The sequence below is a fragment of the Chionomys nivalis genome, chromosome 7 (genome assembly GCF_950005125.1).
Source record: "Chionomys nivalis chromosome 7, mChiNiv1.1, whole genome shotgun sequence".
Taxonomy (NCBI): domain Eukaryota; kingdom Metazoa; phylum Chordata; class Mammalia; order Rodentia; family Cricetidae; genus Chionomys; species Chionomys nivalis.
In genome coordinates, this window is record NC_080092.1 from 90,202,951 (window position 1) to 90,222,993 (window position 20,043).

Genomic DNA, 20,043 nt, shown 5'->3' on the forward strand with positions numbered 1-20,043 from the left:
TGGGTATTGAGTGTTTTCTACATAATGTTTTTTATACACACTGAACAGACATGATGAGGCCGTTAACACCCACAGCCACTCAGACCCATATACTGCAAGACCCTACTTTATGTATTTAGGCCCATTTTATTCATGTGACTTTATATGCCTAAAATTGTCTCCCCTGTTTTCATTTTCAGATACCTATGGAGAAAAGTTGGGTGAAGGAATAACGGAGTTGCCTTTTCTCCAAAACTCTCCTGTTTTCTTCCTGCAGCCGAGATTTCTTGCGTTGTCAAGGATTTGATCTGCCCCCGCCTGTACTGCTCACCACGCAATCAGACATGATATGAAGGGCATTAGCAGGGCTCAGATCTCCTTTGGGAAGTTGCTTCCCGTGTCTTGTGCCTCTGTAGGCACCATAGGGCCTCTACTGATGACAGCAGTCAGATTAGCCAAGCAGAGGCTTGATAAAGGCTCAGATTTCTTGGACCGGATGACAGGCCGAGTCCGGAGCCCCGGCTATCTTTGGGGCCTACTCAGGATGCGCAGTCTGTCCACCACGAGCATCCCAGTATCCGCTTGCGCTCAGCTGTGGCAGATCCGCCAGGGCCTCCGCCTCCTCTAGGGCCTGGAAAACAGCAGGAATCTCCCCGCTTGCCGGGCGTCCAGAGCACCCCCTCCCCCTCCCCGCAGGACCCTGGGCGGAGTCGCCCACCTGTCACCAGAACGTCCCACGTGGGTCAGCTGGAGGAGGGGTTGAAGGGAGGGAGAAAAGGCAGAGGCGTGGAGGGAGGCAGACGTGAGAGGAACCGAGGAGGAGAGAGGCTGAGAGCTCCGAACAGCAGAAGAATCTAGAGGACCCCCTAGCCACCTCGAGACAGGTAAGGATGGGGCAGGTGAAAGACAGGAGACAGAAACTAGGCTTGCGGGAAGAGAAGGAAAAGATGGGGAGCGAGGAAGGGGTTGTGCACACGCGACGAGATCAAATGGATAGATGCGTTGCAAGTGATCGATTCTAGCCAGAATCTAAGGGTGGGGGAAGGAGGAACCTAGGCGTCAGCCCCTTTAAGGTTGCCAAGGCAACCGCTCTGGCCAGAGCGAGGCGCATTGACGTCAGTAGCCGAGCTCTGATTGGCCGCGGTCGGCTCGTTTCCGGTGGAGCCGTCGCCGAGCCGCTATCGCAGAGTGGAGTGAGGCTGCGAGCTGAACCCTGAAGACGCCCGGTACCCCGGCAGCCTCGCCCCGTGCAAGTCCCGCCCGCGCCGCCGCCCGCCCGTCCGCAGGTGAGTGCGGGCCCGCGGGCTGCCCCGGGAGCCAGCGGCCGTGATGCCCCGTCGCGCGTTCCTGGAGGCGCGGGAGCGAGCCAAGATGGCGCCCCGGGGAGCGCGCTGCGGGGGGACGGCCGCACCCCCTGCGCCTCCGAGGCGGCCGCAGGCCTCGCATTCCCGGGTCGCATCTGCATCCCCTCCTCCTCACGGGGCCCTAGGCCACCCGTGTCCCCCACCGTCCCGCCCCCGGCCTTCGCGTCTCCGTCTCCCCAGCCCTGCGCGGCCTTCGGGCCTCCCTCGGCTCCCCGGCCGCCTCCGCCCCCGCGCGCCAGCGGCCTCCGCGCTCGTCCTCCCTCCCCCACTTCCTGAAGGACAACAGCTCGATTTTTAACCGGAATCCGCCACGGTTCTTCGTTCTGGTCTTGCTACTCGGCTGTAGTCTTCACCTCCGCCTGGTCATTTCTGCGCCTGGTTCCCCTCCCCTTCGCGGGCTCGTCCCCTCCCCCCTTCACCCCTCCACTCGGTGATTTCAGGCTCGCTCCCTTTCCCTTTGTCCCCCCTCTTCACTTCTCCTTTCCCGAGTTCCAACCCCCCCCCCCACCGCCCACCCCAGCTTTCCCAGGCCTCCTGCTCGGCGTCCGAGGCCTCCGGCCTGGTGAGGGATGAGGGGTCGCCCTTCTGCATTCAGTGCCCATGACCGTGACCTAAGTGAAGTGAAGGGCACTCTCCTGTCCTCCCTCTCGAAAATACGCGGCATCTGTTAACCCCTTGCAGCTCAGTACGGGTGCGGGGACAGCCGGTGACTCGAGGGGGCCACAGTGGTTAGGCTTCTTGAGCAGAGAAAAGAAAGCTGGAACCAGATGACGACCCCCAAGGCCGTGTTTGTGTTCCTTGGCATCCTTCAGGGGCCAAGCAGCAGGCTCTCAAAGCGTTTTAAATATGTCTTCCAATGTAGCCCTTCTGAGAGGGAGAGTTTCGTTAGAACCGAATTTTCTCCGGTCTGCCCACACAGTAGACAGTGCGGTGATGGCTTTGAAGTGTAGCTAAGTTGTTGGGCTTTGAAAAAATAAACACAAGTGTGGAATTAGGACATACCCGATTAAAAATATTCAGGCCATAAAATTAGATTATTTGGGGTTGGACATGGTGACTGCAGTAATTTGCGGGGAGTGTTTGTACGTCTTTGCCAGCGCCACCTTTTTGGTCTTTGTAATGCATAAACCATTTTCCACTCATTAGGCTCACTTGAGCCATCTTTACCGACCAGAGTCCAGATCGGAGAACGATTTCTCTGAACAATTAAATATACATGTACTGGCATTCTCGAAATAAGACTGGTTGCATTGGAACATAAAAGATCTGTGTTCTGCACATTCCTGGTGGCCTTCGGTGTTTGAAATGGAGAAATCTCTACTGGAGTAGATTCTACCTTGCATATGGTTGTCGGACCTGGAAGCAGGGCAAGAACAAATGCTATTTTACAGTGAAAATCTTCCCTTTAGAGTTATTCTGAAATAACAGCGGGCCTGCCTCTGTGGTTTCTAATTTGTGAGCTTGTCCTGGAGCCACGAACTTTCCCCTGGTCTGTTAATTGCTTGTTATTGACTTTATCTTGAAAGTTGTCAAAACAAAACGATAACAAAATAGCACTTTGAAGTAGTTCTTTATCCTGCAGTTTCTTTTAATTTCATAGGTTTACTTTGCTGGCCTGTGAGCATTTAATCTGAAAAGCGGTTTGCAGAGCGGAGAGGGAGTCAGTCATCTTTTAATCTCAGGTGCTTAGTAATTAAGAGGAAAACCGAATGACAGCAAAGTACCAAGCTTTTAACTCTGTGACACTTTGACTGCCCATTATTGTGTTTCTGTTTCACATTAATGTAGTTTGGAATGCAGGCAGTTTTATATATTGGGCCATCCTGCAAGCTTCAATGTATTTTAGCATATTCCTGTCCAGATGAAGGAAATCTTAGTTTGCTTGATAGAGTTTATTTTCTTGTGGTACAACCTTTTCAACTCTTTCCACTTGTAATTGTATTACCATCTAGGGCTGGAGTTTAGTGAGAGAGAACGGAGTGAAAGATTGCTGAGAAAAGGCACCCGAAGCTTCTTTTGTGTTTCAGAAAATTTGATTCCACTAATATTCGGCTAATCAGCTCTTTTGCCCTGGTGGTTTGCTGTGTGAAATTAGCTGTGCTCGAGGGATGGGAGGTTTGCACAGGGGAGTGTCAGATGTTCCTCACTGTGCTCTGTGCTTTCACTTAGAGCCGACCTGTGCGCCCTTGTAATTCTCCGTCCTGTTTACCATTTACACATTTCCCACGTCATCATCATGATGTCTTTTGCAAGACTATTACTGAATGAAATTCCCTTAAGGCCTGAGTGCTCAGCACTGCCTTGCTTGCTCAGCAGGGCATACTGGCTCATGCTTCCTCCCAGGAGTTAAGGGTCTTCTCTGACTGTGCTTACTGACCTCAGATTAGGAACTAAATGAAATGCTTATTTTGAAGAATTTAAATTCTGTACATATTTTATATCCCAGTCCCCACCTCCTTTTAAACTCTATTGAGTAGGGAAAAGACTGATATGAATCTGCTGTCTTAGTGAATTTAATAAGTCACAGGCCAAATTCGCGTTTGTACTTTATAGCTTACCCAGCACACCCGTGCTTTTTCTCCTAGAGAATCATGGCGTCTGGCAGTACTACCGCCAGTGAGGAAGAGCGGAGTCTCCGGGAATGTGAGATCTATGTCCAGAAGCACAACATCCAGGCCCTGCTGAAGGATTCGATTGTGCAGTTGTGCACAGCTCGACCCGAGAGACCCATGGCATTCCTTCGGGAATACTTTGAGAGGCTGGAGAAGGTAAAAATAAATGAGGGGAGATATGCGATGACCATGGCAGTTGTTAGGGTTAATGCTTCTGGGTGTTGCTGATTGTGCCTTTTGGGAGAAGAGGAATTCTGACCAATAGTCTAACAGAAATTCTAATTAGCATACAGTGAAGGATTTCTTAGTAATTATAATCAGACTCTATCACAAATTGAATCAGTATTGTTTGGCTATTAAAGGGTTTCCAAACGGTTGGTTTCTGACTATTTTAAATAATATTTAAAATTGACCAGGTAGAGTCAATCAAATGTGGTATGACAGGTATATGAATTGAGAAATAGTTAAAAGCAGTTAGTGCTCTTCAAGAAAGTGGCGAGCTTTTGGTTTCTCCCCCCCTTAAAACTACAGCCACACATCTTCATCTAGCTGGGGGTGGTGTAATCAAAATAATTTCTGAACTCCTGTTTATTGTTAGATAGACGAATCAGCTGTATGCTGGGAAGGTAGAGATTGGTAACTGTCGGTTTTACCATAGTTATAATTTTGGTTAGGACTTGTCTCCCAGAAAGTATGCAATTTGATTTTTTTATTCTGTGTTGTTGCATCTATATTTTGTGTGTGTCATTATGACCCACAGACACACAGGTTGTACATTTTTTTTCTTTTAAAAAAATATTTACTTTTATGTGTATGAATATTTTGCCTAAATGAATGAATGTGTGTGCATTACGTGCTTGCCTGGTGCCCACCACGGTCAGAAGAGGGTGTCAGATCCCCTGCAGCTACAACTGTGGATGGCTCTGAGCCAGCATGTGGGTTCTGGGAACTGAACCTGAGTCCTCTGCAGAGAGCGGCAAGTGCTCCTAACTACCGAGCCTTCTCTTCAGCCTCCAGGAAATGCATTCCTAAGCAGAATTACAAGTTTGCATCTTGGATCTTCTACGTCCTTTCCTCAAGAGATGATGTGTATAAAAGTTTGGTTCACCCAGTGTGATCAGTAGTTGGTTTGATTTGCTTCTGTAAATCGTTGGGGGTGAATGTGCCACTTTGCTATCATATTCAAGTTTTGAAGAGGTTCAGTACACTGGGACTCATTTCTCTGATAGCATATTTAATATCTGACTGTATAGTAGAAATATCTGCAATATTCATATTGGTTTGGGCAGTTTCTTACTGTTGAAGTGTCTACGTAAAAGAATATGCATCTGAAGAAGTATTTGAGTAGCCAGTAAGCAAGTATTTCACACTATTTCCTTGGAAACCTTTAAAATGCTATTGTTCAGACTGATTAGACTGAGGGAAAGAAAGGAAAACTGCTAAGAAGTCCCTCTGAATACAGTCTTGCCACCTTGGGTTTGTAGTAGAAATACTGGCTTTCTCTTACTTAAGCAATCACTAAATAATAGACATACTTGCCAGTAGTGTGCTCTATTTTGAAATCAAGCGTGTTCCTGGAGATCTGGTTCTGAAATGGGTCACGGTAAGGCGATCCCTCTTCTTTGGACATCAGTAGAATCAAATGAGAGGATTAAGTCGGTGAGACATTAAGTGCCTATCTTTTTATAGGAAGTGTTGAGTGCGTGACACTAATTTCAAAGCCTGAATTTACCACAGGAGTGTTTAAGGACCAACCAAGGTGGAAAGCCACAATGGTTATTGTAGTTTTTCCTTGGATGGGATTTTAGAATTAATGTGCATGGACCTTCCTCAGTAAGTTACATTATAAAACACCTTTCTTCTATGTTGAGGTTCTTTGTCGACTTGTCAGAGTTGAATATGTATATAATATTCCACTTTGTTTTTTAATTAACTAGATTTTTGACCTTTTAACAAAGTTGTTATTTCGTATATCATGTGTTAATTTTTATTTCTTGAAAATTAACTCACATTCTTATCTCCTTCCCTATTAACTAGGGGTTATGTTTCCGGAACCTGCGATGGCTTCAGGAGAAATACACAAAAAGAATAGAGTTAGTCAATGGAGACAGCTGCATTTTAGTTCAGACCGTTGTGCCTGGAACCTGAGTCCTCTTATGTCTGTATTTACTAGGACTTTGCCTTTCTGCTGGATAAGAGGCGTTGTATCTACTACTTACTGTTGAGTGTCTCCTGTTTACTAAATACCGTGTGAAGTTCCACAAACAGACACACACATACACACACGAGAGACACAGAGAAAGTGTCTCTTTCTCATTAGTTTAGATGTGTAAGCTAAAATGGTATCAATACCATTTTGCTGATGCAGCAATTGAATCTAAGGAGAGTTAATTCATAGCTGTGATCCTAGGAGTCAAGTATTACAGCCACAACATGTAACCCTGGAATTTCAGTGTATTTCTTGGTCATGTGCCTATCTTGTCTTTACTTTGTGTATCTCGTTCTCTGTCTGAGTAGAAAGAACAGCCATTATCTAGGGCTTGTTGATCTCCAGGCAGAGAAAGAATAGAAATCAAGGCCTCTAGAGGCAGACCACAATAGCGTGCATGGTGTGACATGTCCACTTCCAGACAAGTCTCAAGTATTTATTTATTCATTTATTTATTTATTTATTTATTATAGATTTCTGCCTCCTCCCCGCCACTGCCTCCCATTTCCCTCCCCCTCCCCCCAAGTCTCAAGTCTTGGGGTGGGAAGCTTGTCCACAAAGAAAGAAGAGAAGGGCAAGGAAAAACAGATACTTAGGAAAACGTATTTAAAGAGTTGTGGAAACAAATTTAAACCTAAGAGTTGAGAGTTTTAAGCTCAGTTTAGTGCAGAGCGTATGCAGAAGAGTTAGGAAAATTACTAACCAGTAAATAGATTCAGAGCTAAGAGAGAGACTCACAGCTGACTGACAGTAGCAGAGTGAGCTGTAAAAATGTGTCATTGTACATACTAGAAATTGATGATCTCAGTAATGTCTGAGTCATCGAGATTAGGTTATATTCAGATTGCTGTTTTTTAGACTCACTGGAAACCACAAAACTTAAAGTCAGAGTGTGTTTTTTTAGAATTATCTTTAAAATTTGGTTAACTAGAATATAGTCCCAAATGATAGCTCATTTGTGAGGCATGTATGTGTAGTAAGTATATAACGTTTGTGCATGTAGTGTATGTTAGTGGGTGCACGTGTGTGTATGCATGCATGTAGAGGCCAGAGATTGATGTCACGTACTCTTCCTTCCTTCCTTCCTTCCTTCCTTCCTTCCTTCCTTCCTTCCTTCCTTCCTTCCTTCCTTCCTTCCTTCCTTCCTTCCTTCCTTCCTTCCTTCCTTTTCTTCATGTACTCTTTCGAAGCAGGATTTCTCACTGAATTTGGAGTTCACTGATTGGCTAGCTAGCTAGACTGGCTGATTCAAATGCTAAAGGGATCTGCTTGTCTGCTAAGATGTGTGTACACACACTTAAGTCTTGGGGATCTGAACACAGGTCCTCATGTTGGCGTGTCAGGCCTTTTACCACCTCAGCCATCTCCCTAGCCCCTCATTTGTGAATTTTTAAATGAAAATTTTCTGAAATGACAGTGACTAGTTTGAGGGGTAGATCTTTTTCCATTGCTTTTATACTTGGAACTTAAGTGAGTGTTGTAGTTCTGTGCTAATGTGGGATAGGAAGGTCTTGTTAGTTGCTAGGATTACCTGAATGAAATGAGAGTCATTTTCTAAAATGTGCAAAGTTTTAAATGAGTCACAGACCGGAATTGTGCCAGTATAGAAGGGTTCACAATGACAGGTCTTCCCCGCCTGTTATTGCCTCTGTGTGTAGCCAGCGTTCTGGAAGTAATCTCTGGGCGTTTACAGAGACATTCATTTCTAAAAGAGTGGTTAACTTTCTCTTTGTGTATGTGTGTTTGTATGTGTCATGTAGGTAAGTGTGTGGAGGACGGAAGACAGCCTTTGGGTCCATTCCTTAGTAGCCATCCGCCTTGTATTTTTGAGACAGGTCTTGCCTTGGTCTGGATCTTCAGTGAACTGGCACTGTCTTTTCCCCAGTGCTGGGGTTACATGTTTGTGCTGTGTCTCTTTTTCAAGGGGGTTTGGAGGATGTAACTCAGGACCTCATGCATGCTCACGCACCTGACTGCCTGAGCTAACTCACTGGCCAATACAAGGGTGACACCCAATTGTATGAGTACAGTGTAACCATTGCCACTGATCTTCATTTTGTTTTTTTTTTTTCCAATGTTTTATTTTGAAAAACAAAAACCAAAAAAAACAATCAGAAGAAATGTTTCTGTATAAATGTCATTTCACACATAAGCTTGTTTAAGACTTCCAGAAACAGAATTACTAGAATACTAAGTTAAGAAGTAAATGTACTTACAGTAAAATACACTCATGGATATATTTTTGTTTTTCATTGTGTTTTTTTTCTGGTTTGATAATTCTTCACTAGAGCCCAGGCTCTGCTAGTACCTCGGTAGTCACAGTTCTTGCCTTCTTTTGAGATGTATGGAGTCCTTGAATTGATCTGTTTGCCAGAGGCAGGGTAGGAATATAGGAGACAAGAAATGACTATCTTAAGGTGTGGTGGTCTTCTTCTTTTTTGTGTATGTCACTTTTATTCTAAATAATTTGCTTACTGCTAAGTTGATTTGAATTTGAAAGATGTTTTGAAGAGTCAAAGAATGGGTGAAATGAGTGAAGAAATAGAAGATAACATTCTTTTTTTATTCCCTTCAGGCCCAAGAACTTTTTTAGTGAGAGGCCGAGTAGATAAGAAGTCCTTGTCACTTTTCATGTGACTTGGCTCAAGAAGCACCAATGGTGTTGCCACTAATAAAGTGTGCCGTGGCACCGAGTAACCGCGCTGGAGTGATTTTTCTTGGATTTTACTTTGTTGTCTGCTTCACTGCACCCCCATTTGGAACTGACTTGTTTGTTCTTTTGTTGGAGTAGGTTTGAAGTGAGCTGGGCTGTCACTGGGATTTGAAAGTACCAGCTTTCAGATTCTGAAAAACAACTTTCTTTCAGGAGGAGGCAAAGCAGATTCAGTGTCTGCAGAAGAGTGGCACGCGCACTGACTCCAGGGAGGATGAAATCTCTCCTCCCCCTCCCAACCCAGTGGTGAAGGGCCGTCGGCGCCGTGGTGCTATCAGTGCTGAGGTTTACACAGAGGAAGATGCTGCATCCTATGTTAGAAAGGTAGTTTTGATGTCTACATGCTGGAAGCTGTTTCTGAGGCCCACCTTGTTGTCAGCTTTGTTCCTTTGATGAGTACATATTCTATTTCAAAGAAAGACAAAGACACAGTTGTTAGCGCTCGGGAACAGACGTAATAGCTCCTCGAGAGAGTGGTGATTATAAACCAGTGAGTAATTGCATCTAGGCATTGTCGATTCCAATGCTTGCAGCAGAAACGGGCAATACTCCTTTTTCTCTTAGTTCATGCTGTCAGCCTGGTTAGGGAGAGGGTGTGACACCGTGTAATTCACGTTTTGGCTTTTAACCTTTACCCTACAGGCTGCATTCATCCTGCTCCCTCTTCCTCAGAGCTTGCCAACATCGAGTTAGGTTTTGTGAAGCCAACAATACTGTATGATCACAGTTCACAAAATGATTGTTGTAAAATAGTTAGTTTTGCCTCAGAATAGTGATCTTGATCTAGGTATTTTTGGTTTAAGTTGGAATTTTGTTAACTTGGAATCAAGTACTGACCTTTAAATATAAGCCTGGCTCTAGGCAAGGGGATTAATCAGTATTTATTGAGTACTTTGTGAATCATACAGGTGTGTTGTAGTGAAAATATTTAACTCAAAATAGCCTGGTTTAGATACCATATGTGGCACGGTGTTTAATTGAAATGCAAGATGCACACATGAAATGTCTTTGGTTTCTAGGTTGTCATTTGGCCTTTAATATTTTTCTAGGTTATACCAAAAGACTATAAGACAATGGCTGCTTTAGCCAAAGCCATTGAAAAGAACGTGCTGTTTTCACACCTTGATGATAATGAGAGAAGGTAGGTGCAGGTACTGGTTACGCTTTTCCCGGTGGGGTGGTGGTACCAAACTTTTGTCATTGTTGCAAGTTCTAGGCCCAACTGACAAAACTGAGACTCTGAGAGCTTTAATGCTAAGGTTGTTTGAAATCTGTAGATGAGACCTTCGAAGTCTAACCCAGGCCTCTTCTGTCCTGCAGTGACATTTTTGATGCTATGTTTCCAGTCTCCTTTATTGCTGGAGAGACGGTTATTCAGCAAGGTAAGGGCTGCTGTGCATTGTGATTATAGGAAAGGAGGTAAGATGAGGCATGCTCTTTTTGTTTTATTGGAGTCTGTTTACCTCATTGGCCTTTGCATTTTCTTCTTTATTAAACAGTTCTCTAAGTTAAAAGTAATGCTTTCTCTGTGGGATCAGTATTTTTGATAACTTCACTATTAAAGGGAATGCCTATTTTGTCATTGTATTTTGTACAGAATTTGAGAACAGTAAGTCACATGTTCTTTTTATTGGTTTTAAGATTAAATAAATAAACAAAACCACCCACAGTCTGCATCATATAGCCCATCTGTTATATGGTTCTGTGCCTCCTACAGAATCTTAACCATTTTTGCCCATGTAGACTAACATGAATCTTATTTGTTGAATATTTTCTTGTTTTCTTATTCTTAACATTTTCATGAATCTTCATAAGCCAAATCTTTCCCCATTTTGTGGCAGTCTAGCCTTTTATTACTGTTAGTTGTTTGTTGTATTTGTACATTCTATAGCAGTTAACTTTTATGTGTAAGTGGCTTAACGTTTTTAAAATCATGTTTTATTGTTTTATTTTGTCTATATATATGTGCACATGTGCATGTGTGTGCTACAGCATTGGTTTGTGGAGCTCAGAAGACACCTTGAAGGAATTGGTTTCTCCTTCCTGCATATAGGTCCCAGACATCAAACTCTGCTTGTCATATGTGGCAGTAGGTGCCTTTAAACACAGAGCTGTCTCATGGCTCCCATAAGTGGCTTTATTAAAAGTACAGTTTTAAAAGGTACTGGGAGATGACCAGAAGGAGAGATTAATTTCATGTCGGTCTTTTGAAAAAACCTTGCTTATTTTCCCCTTAAGTTCAGTTACTTAGCTTTCACCTACACGTTGACTGTTTTGTTAATGATCTGACTTTTTACTCTCTTCCAGGTGATGAAGGGGATAACTTCTATGTGATTGATCAAGGAGAAATGGATGTAAGATTTAATAATAGCAAAAATATGTTGATACTTTGGATTTTTAACTTTTAATTGTTAAGCAATAAGCATAATGTTTGCAAGGGTAGATGATTATGGACTTGATAAATCAATACTCTCAACACTTGTCAAGAATTTTTATGACACAAGCTTTTTATAGATGGCTTTGCCTGTCCATACATACTGTTCACTACTTTCACTGGGGTGGCAGTTGAAAATGCAAGTATCCTATGATGTAAAGAGAGCTCAGGGCTCCACTATGGGATAGTACAGCTTTTAAAATTTGTTTTTTTTTTTTTTTTTTTTGTGTGTGTGTGTGTGTCAGTGAAATGAGGATAAAAATCACCTTATTCTCGTAGATTATTAGGAAATTCAGTAACCTAATACATAAAGCCCCAGCACAGCTTTCTGTAAATGTATGTCATTTGATACTAATGGTGTCTGAACATTCTCTTGGCATCTGCTAGGGTACCTGTATCAGATCATTTAACTTGTGAACTGTTAGTGGTTTTGCTCTGCTCTGTTCTGCAGATGTATATGTAGTATGTATGCTCTTGTTTAAAACAGGTTCAGAATTCTTCCTTCTGCGAAAGTCTGAGAACATTTGTATATGTAGATAGAAACACTTTTTTGCTGTCATTTTTATTTTAGGTCTATGTCAATAATGAATGGGCAACCAGTGTTGGGGAAGGAGGGAGCTTTGGAGAACTGGCTTTGATTTATGGAACACCTAGAGCAGCCACTGTCAAAGCAAAGACAAATGTGAAACTGTGGGGCATTGACCGAGACAGCTATCGCAGAATCCTCATGGTAAGAGGCTGAGTTTTTAGAATGTGGTTTAGAATTCTGATCCTTTTTATCACCAAGTTAAAATAATGCTTTCCCTACCTTTAATGGTTGAATAGTTTTGTGTTTAGGTTAATATATCACTTGAGACAAGGTTAGTAAAACAAAAGTTAGGTCAGGAGTAACCAGGGAAACTTGGGTGTGTGTAACGATCAGCTCCTCTTAGCAATCTGCTAGTGGGTGAATCTTAACTTAAAATTACCCCCCTTAGATTGCCCACTGGATTGGTTTTAAGTGCATGTGGTCATTTAAAGTCATTCAGAAAGTCATCTTTTCTCAACTGAAACGAGGTTATCAGTAATAAACGGGGCTGCCTTCTTAGAGGAACTATCAAAGCAGTAAGGCCATGAAGGCATTCTGCTCACAGTGAGACTTCTTGAGAAATTTGTGATAATCTTACAGAGGAACTCTAGAGGTTTTAATTCCCAGTGAATGATCCTGATGTTTTTTTAAGTTCCTGATGCTCATATGGCTGTTTGAAGATACAGTCTGGGGGTTTCATATACCAGGCAGCTCAGAAACACCTATAACTCCAGCTCCAGGGGATCTGATACCCTTTTCTCAACTGCATGGGCATTGCACTCCTGTGCACAAACCCATACTCAGACATACACATAATTTTAAAAAATACGCCATCTTTTGTGTTTTGAAATCTTTGTGTATTTCTTTTTGTTTAAAATGTTTTTCCTTTTTTTTTTTTTTTTTTTTTTTTTTTTTTTGGTTTTTCGAGACAGGGTTTCTCTGTGGTTTTGGAGCCTGTCCTGGAACTAGCTCTTGTAGACCAGGCTGGTCTCGAACTCACAGAGATCCGCCTGCCTCTGCCTCCCAAGTGCTGGGATTAAAGGCGTGCGCCACCACCGCCCGGCAATGTTTTTCCTTTTTTGTTGACAGTTTCATAGTCCTGTACCTGAGAGAGAGGGAGTCTTGTCCCTCTCCCACCTCTGCATATATTTTCCACTGAGTTTCGTTAGTGCTGCTGGAATTCACAGTGGTGCATGGGCAGCTTTGCAGCAGCCACACCCCTGCAGAAACCTGACTCTTCTTCCCCTGGCTCCTGTCCGTTTTCATTAGCTCCTTAGGTGCAGGCCTCCCCCTTCCCCCCCAGTTTTCTATTCTGTGCATTAAAACCCATGAATGAATGTTCAAGTCCCTTATCTAAAATGACAACACTATTTGCACATAATCCTTGTACATAGTCTGTATATGCTAAACCATCACAAGCTTAGCTGAGATGTTTAAAACACAGTAAACATTGTTTAATATATTATCAATACACTCTGTAGGAAACAGGAAGAAAGTCTGCCTGTTGAGCAAGTGTGTCACCCCTCCCCCCATAAAACTTTCTGTCTGCAGTTGACTGCAGATGTGGAACCTGTGGCTATGGCGGGCAGGTGGTGTGTGTCATATGGACATGTGTACCTTGTGTACATACTTACACAGGTATATGTAGTAGTACTGGGGTCATTTATCTTGTGTGCAAAGTTTGTCTTAAGCACATACAGTATTCTTGTTTTCTTCCAAGTATACCCAGTAAACTTTGTCTTAGATGAGATCTTACGTTAGGACTGTCTTCCTCACTGCAGGTGGCAGTAGTGTGCTCCCTGCCTGCAGCCTGTGGGGAAGGAGATAGTCAGTTACACTGTTGTCATGCATTGGCTGCTTAGTTGGCTTTTTGGAGAGCTGCTTGGCATTTCACCTTGATAGAACTGTGCCCTCCCTTGGGCTGCACACCTGCTGCTGCTTTAGATCCTAACAGCTTTGTGTAGAGCTGCACAGGAGCTCACACTTCAGAACAGAAGTAGCAAGTTTTGGGTTTACTTTTTCTTGTTTGTGCAAAATGAACATTAGATTATTTTGCAGTGTTATGTGATAATTGTATCTCTTTTGGACATGACTTTTTTTTTTTTTTTTAAAAAACAGGGAAGCACTCTGAGAAAGAGGAAGATGTATGAAGAATTCCTTAGTAAAGTGTCTATTTTAGGTGAGTTTGGAAAATTATATGAGGAATTGATAAATTGGAGAATTTGTGATACTTGGCACAGCTTTTTACATGACATAAGTCTTCAAGCTCATTCATATGTGTTTTCATACATGTTTTTGTTTGCTTTTGCTAAACATGAACATATGTAATTTTGTCAGTGCTGAAAGTTTGTCTAAGTTAACAGTAATTTTAACGTGTATTCATTTAATTTGCTAATAGATGCCAAACCCTGTGATTAGACCTGGGAAAAGCTTTCTGGTGGTATAGATGCTGTTTGTTCCTTTTATAGGAGCAGGAAGCTCTCAGTGTCCTTTGTGCTCTGGACATTTACAGTTATTCCTGCTTCAACTTCTGTCCTGCTCCCAGGAATGGGTTTTGTCTGGGAAAAGTTAGATATCTTTGTTGGTCTCTTTTGATAAGATTCAGACCTGTTGGAATTTGAAAATGAGCAAATTAATTGGACATACTTCTTGAGATTTCCTTACATAGACTGGGAGATGTTAAAACCTGTCCTGTGTAGGATGTGGGTGATCATTTTTCCCAGATGACAATCTGATGATGTTTTGTTACAGTGATTTATTTGACTTTCTTGCCTTATTTGTCCTTTATTTTAGTGTTTTGAACATTAGTTGGGTCTTTGGGAACAAAAGTTACTTTCTCGCTCCTTGTTGCTCACAAGGTAAACTGAGTTGAGGGGTTAAATGGATAAGTTAATTCTTTGAACCTTTGGAGTGGTGTGTGGGGAAGGTATTACTTTGGTTACTTACTTGTAGATTTGCTGTACTTGATGCTAATGTTCAGAATTGCATTTTCTTAGCCATTTGCCATGGGATGCCATTGATATAAGCTAACTAGAGTTAAAGGAAGACTCTGAGGCTGTCTGTAGTTAGAGGAAAGTAGTCCTGCTGAGACAGCAGTGACTGAAGACAGGTGCTGTTGCCAAGCACCTAGAACAGTCCTATTGGGATGTTGAGTGGGGATACTATTTGGTTGTATCTCTGTAGAGTTTGCTTTTGCTTAAATTTTATTATTTTTCAGAATTCCAAATACATGGAGAAAATCTGATTTCTTGTCTTTCAGAGTCTCTGGACAAGTGGGAGCGTCTCACAGTGGCTGATGCATTGGAGCCTGTTCAGTTTGAAGATGGACAGAAGATCGTGGTGCAGGGAGAACCAGGGGATGAGTTCTTCATTATTTTAGAGGTACAGAGCTTGCATTTGACTCCTGATAGTATTGTTCACCTAGAGGGAGCACAGCTGATCTGATTCATAGTTTAGTTTTAGGGCTCCCTGACAGTTTTTTTTTTGTGTGTGTGTGTTTTTTTTTTTTTTTTGGTTTTTCGAGACAGGGTTTCTCTGTAGCTTTCTTTGGTGCCCGTCCCGGAACTAGCTCTTGTAGACCAGGCTGGCCTCGAACTCCCAGAGATCCGCCTGCCTCTGCCTCCCGAGTGCTGGGATTAAAGGCATGCACCACCACCGCCTGGCCCTCCCTGACAGTTTTATTTCATAATTATCTTTTAATTCAGAATATAACTTTGTGTTTAGGCTGCTACAGTTTTAAAAGAATAGAGTCAGAATTCTGGAAGGACTTTAGTTAGACACAATAGGTGATATTATTCTTTACCATGTTAAAAACCCCCTCAACTGTAGTATGATTCTGAACCATTGTTGTTTAAAACACAAGTGTGTAGGCTATTGGGTAATGATTTACAATTCTAAAGTTAGTGTTATCTGAAATAGATCTACCTATAATCCTGCTTGCTAAGCAGGTCCAAATAGCATCTTCAGAGACAGAACTCTTTGTCACACTGCAAATGCAGCCATAGAAGCATGAACCTTGAGTGTGATAGTCTTACATTTTATTTTCGAAAGACACAGCAAGCTTGGGCTTGAACCTTTACATAAAATTTACTAATCCAACTCCTTTTTAAGTGCTTGAACTTGATAAGAACCTTGATAGCGGGGTCCTGGTTAAACGGAAATCACAGGGTTGGAAGTATGAGAGAGGGGAGGGTGACGTGATGACCCCTCTTTGATCTTTGACCATTAGTCCACAGACAAGTTGAAATAACTGCTGAGTCCTCCCTGCCCTTTGCAGAGTAGCTGAGATTGCACAGGTTCTTTCCATTTCCTCGGTTAGGAAGCATCTATTTAGCTTCGTGCTGATGTTATTACAGGGCACAGCGGCTGTGCTGCAGCGTCGGTCAGAAAACGAAGAGTTTGTTGAAGTGGGACGACTGGGGCCTTCTGATTATTTCGGTATGTTAAACTTAGTGACAACAAACACATGGATTAAGTATCTCTTAGTTTTCCATAATTGGTTTTTGAATTTCTTTTTTACTTATTTACTTATTTTTGAAGGAGAATCTTTCCTGGAACTCACCCTGTGTCCAGGTTGCCCCCCAAACTCACAGAGATCCACCTGCCTCTATTTATAGAGTGATGGGATTACATGTATACACCTCCATGCCCTGCCTTTGTTTTTGAGATAGGGCCTCAGATAACAGTGCAGGCTGCCCCTCTTTAGATCTGCTGCCTTAGCCTCCTAAGTGTTGGGATGATAGTCATGATGCCTGCTGGATTTCTTAACCTATACTCTTTTTTATTCTCAGAGAAATACTGTAAGATTTAACTTTACTCAGTTAATAAAGGGACATGGGGACACATAAACTCACACCTGTGTCTTATGTAGCCTAGATGCCTGGAATCCACTGTGCAGTGAGGCTGGCTTCCAACTACTAGTCGTCGTCCCGTCTGTCTCCGCCCCTTGAGTGTTGGGGCATGAACTGTAGGCATGACTGACTGACTGTAAGGACTTTATTACCTACCTGGTAGTTGGCAGTATTTTTAACAAGCAGTTCTTGTGTGGCCTCTTAAGTTAGTAGAAAAGTAAATTTTTGTTCTCATTCTCAGAAGTGGGCCCTTTAAGGAAATGGCTTCCATAGCTGTTGGTTTGGTCTTAGCCATGGCTCTTCTCTTTTCCAGGTGAAATTGCCCTGCTGATGAATCGTCCCCGGGCTGCCACAGTGGTTGCACGTGGCCCTCTGAAGTGTGTTAAGCTGGACCGGCCTCGGTTTGAGCGTGTCCTTGGCCCATGCTCAGATATCCTCAAGCGAAACATCCAGCAGTACAACAGCTTTGTGTCGCTGTCCGTCTGAGATCCGCCTCTGTGCCTCTCTTCCCCGTCCATGCTTCACTCCTGCAGACTGCTTTCTCTCTCTCCGCAGCGCCAAGTGGCCACTGGCTTCACAGCTTCTGTCTCTTTATATTACAAGTTGCTTTATTGCACCATTTTTTCATTTGGAGCATTAACTGGATGCTCATTCACAAATAAATAGAGAGTTCTATGGACTTGGCTCTTACCGCTTTTCTCTGTGCAGTGCTAGTGTCCACCTGGGCAGTGAGTGCCATGCTTTTTGGTGAGGGCGGTCCTGCACCAGTGAGTTACCATAATGTAATAACAGTGCAGGTTTTAAGTGACACAAATTCCCATTTCCATATGACACAAGTGACATACTTAGACTGTGGCCATGTTTGCTGTATTTCTTTATAGAATAAATGATTTTTAACCTTTAAAGAATGGTTATAAAAAAAATCCTAGTACAGTAGAAAGACATCTGCCTGTAATTCAACTAGTTGAAGTGTGGGAAATGCCCATGTTTTGCTAATTACCAGACAGAAACTAGTGCAGCCCCATCAGCCTGGTTTTGTTTGTATATTGCTAGTGTGTCTTCTCCAACCCTGAAATGTTTGCTGTGACTGACTGTACCTGCCTTTTACGTTTGAAATCAAGGGTAGATGGCAACTGCTGGGTTGTGACTTAACTCACAGATTCTGATGATAGCTACTCATCCAGCTGGTGCCAAATACTGACGATGATGTGCAGAATTGTGAGTGAGAATTTGAGGACTACACCCTGTTAACTGTGCTAACTGGTGTGAGCGTTCGCAGTTACTGATCCTAGGAGATTGGATTTAGGGAGAATAGACAGAGACAGGACAAGCCCCAGATAAAGAAATGGAGGCAGTGTTGCTGAAGGTGGGTGGGGTCAGGTGTCCAGAGACAGGAAACTTTGTTCTTGAGGTAGTCTCTCTCCCCGGTTTATGTTAATGAGGGTGGGTAGGATGGCTCAGACCATCCTGTTGAGGGTCCTGCCTTTTCCTGTCTAACCTTGAATTTCTCTGGTGAACTTTTGATTTTTGTTTGTATGTGTCTTTGTGCATTTTTTTAAAAGTAAACTTGTGTTTGAGTCTTCACTGTATTTCAGTATTTTCCAGCCTTATGTGTTACATTATTCCAATGATAACCCAACAGTTTATTTTTATTACTGTTATTTTTTAAACAAAATTTCACAGTTCATTACTAGGCACGTGATTTATGTGTAATGTCGGGTTCTGTATGGGAGTGACTACAAGCATTTTCCGTGTGTGTGCAAGTGCTTCTGTTCAGTAAGCCCCTCCTACCCGTTCCCAGTTAACTTAATCGGTTTATTTCTTTTTTTCTTGATAGTGTGAAAGGCTTTTAGGTTGTCACTGACTTGGGAAAGAAGTTTGATTTAGGTTTTAGTGTGGGGTAAAAAGCTACATTGTTGCTGTTTCTAAAATTTCCATAACCTATATTAAATGAGGGTTTTTCTGTACTTTTGTGTTTGGCTATCTTTTTTATATTTAAAAAATAAAAATTATTATGTTATTAGATTAAAGCTTAATTTGATATTTGTTTAAATGCCAAAATGTACTTAAATGAATGATGTAGAATGCCATAAAATGCATTTTCATGTGTATATATCCCCTTTGTTCTTGTATACAGAGATACACACTTGCTTTCTAGAGAGTTCTACTCAAATGCTAGCTTGCCGGTTACTCCCTTTGTAGTTTTCATTCTTAGACTTTTCAAGATAAGTCTAAATTTAAAAATTACCACATTTAAAGCTTTATCTTTGTGCAATTTAAATATCAGTCAGCAGTCGTGGTTGGCAGACTGTGTCTTTGTGGCCTGTAGGCACCATTGTCTCTGGATGGATGAGTGACTTTGGATCTGCTCAGAAAGCGGAGATAGCCAAAGGGACAGTGGCTTTTTTTTGGGGGGGGGGATACTAGTCTGCTATACTGTGTGCTAATCTAATATATGCTGTTCTTTTGTTACAGACTGTCTCAATGGTAGGTAACGGAATAAAAAAGATTAAATAATTTAAATTCTTAAATGAATCAGTTTTTCTTTTTTTCCTTATTTTCCCTCTGCTCCTCCCAAGAAGTTCAGTGGGCAAGAATGAACATGAATTTTGGGATTAGTGGTTTGGTAAAAGTTTGTCAAAGGTGGATCTCAAAACCTTGCTGGGTTCATGGGTGCATGACAGATTCACCAGCAAGCTGTGAAAGGAAGATTCTGTCCAAAGTCACAGTTTCCTTTTTCCAGGACAGCCCTGTGTGCCTTGTGAATTACAGACTTGCTGAGAAACTTGGTTTCTACAACAGCAGACCTTTGGTTTCTACAGCAGCAGATCTGCCCTTTAGCTACTTAGAGATATGTTTGTCTTGCACATAGCAAGCCTGGTTTCTAATGTTTACTCCTCAGGTTTGAGGAGTGAGCTAATGAGTTACCCAGGGTATTGGTACCTGGGATCTGCACGTGCTGGGAAGCCAGCACCAGTGCCCGAGTTCTGCTTTGTAAGGTGTACCTTGAACAGGTTCAGAATTCCCTTCCACCAGCTGAATGGTCCTCAGCATCATCTAATCCTTCTGTATAGCCATTGCCTGGACATTTTAAAACTGAAGTAGCACAGCGTCAGTGGGATTCTGTTCTGTTGCCTTGTATCACTTTATCTCCAGCCACAAGTGGTTGGACCCTAAGCCCTGGCAGTGTTAGGAACACTGGCTGACTGTTTTATAATTGGCCCTCCAGCATATCTGTCGTGGTGAACCCCAAGTATCTTTTGGGGTATTTTCATAGGAATCACCATTTTTGTATACATACACAGCTAAAATTT

General features: G+C 42.6%; 1 protein-coding gene across 2 annotated transcripts; it reads left to right on the top strand.

Annotated features, from left to right (window-relative positions):
• The first annotated feature begins 723 nt into the window (after nucleotides 1–723).
• Nucleotides 724–19,260, top strand: Prkar1a (protein kinase cAMP-dependent type I regulatory subunit alpha). 2 transcript variants are annotated; one of them, XM_057774301.1, is made up of 11 exons: nucleotides 724–863; nucleotides 3,929–4,111; nucleotides 9,031–9,201; nucleotides 9,927–10,018; nucleotides 10,198–10,259; nucleotides 11,185–11,231; nucleotides 11,883–12,041; nucleotides 13,998–14,058; nucleotides 15,139–15,260; nucleotides 16,235–16,316; nucleotides 17,043–19,260. In XM_057774301.1, the coding sequence occupies exons 2-11, from the start codon at nucleotides 3,935–3,937 to the stop codon at nucleotides 17,213–17,215; spliced, it is 1,146 nt and encodes a 381-aa protein (XP_057630284.1). In that variant the 5' UTR covers nucleotides 724–863; nucleotides 3,929–3,934; the 3' UTR covers nucleotides 17,216–19,260. The 2 variants fall into 2 exon arrangements, with proteins under 2 accessions (XP_057630284.1, XP_057630283.1); XM_057774300.1 differs by lacking the exon at nucleotides 724–863 and adding an exon at nucleotides 1,110–1,265.
• Nucleotides 19,261–20,043: the final 783 nt, after the last annotated feature.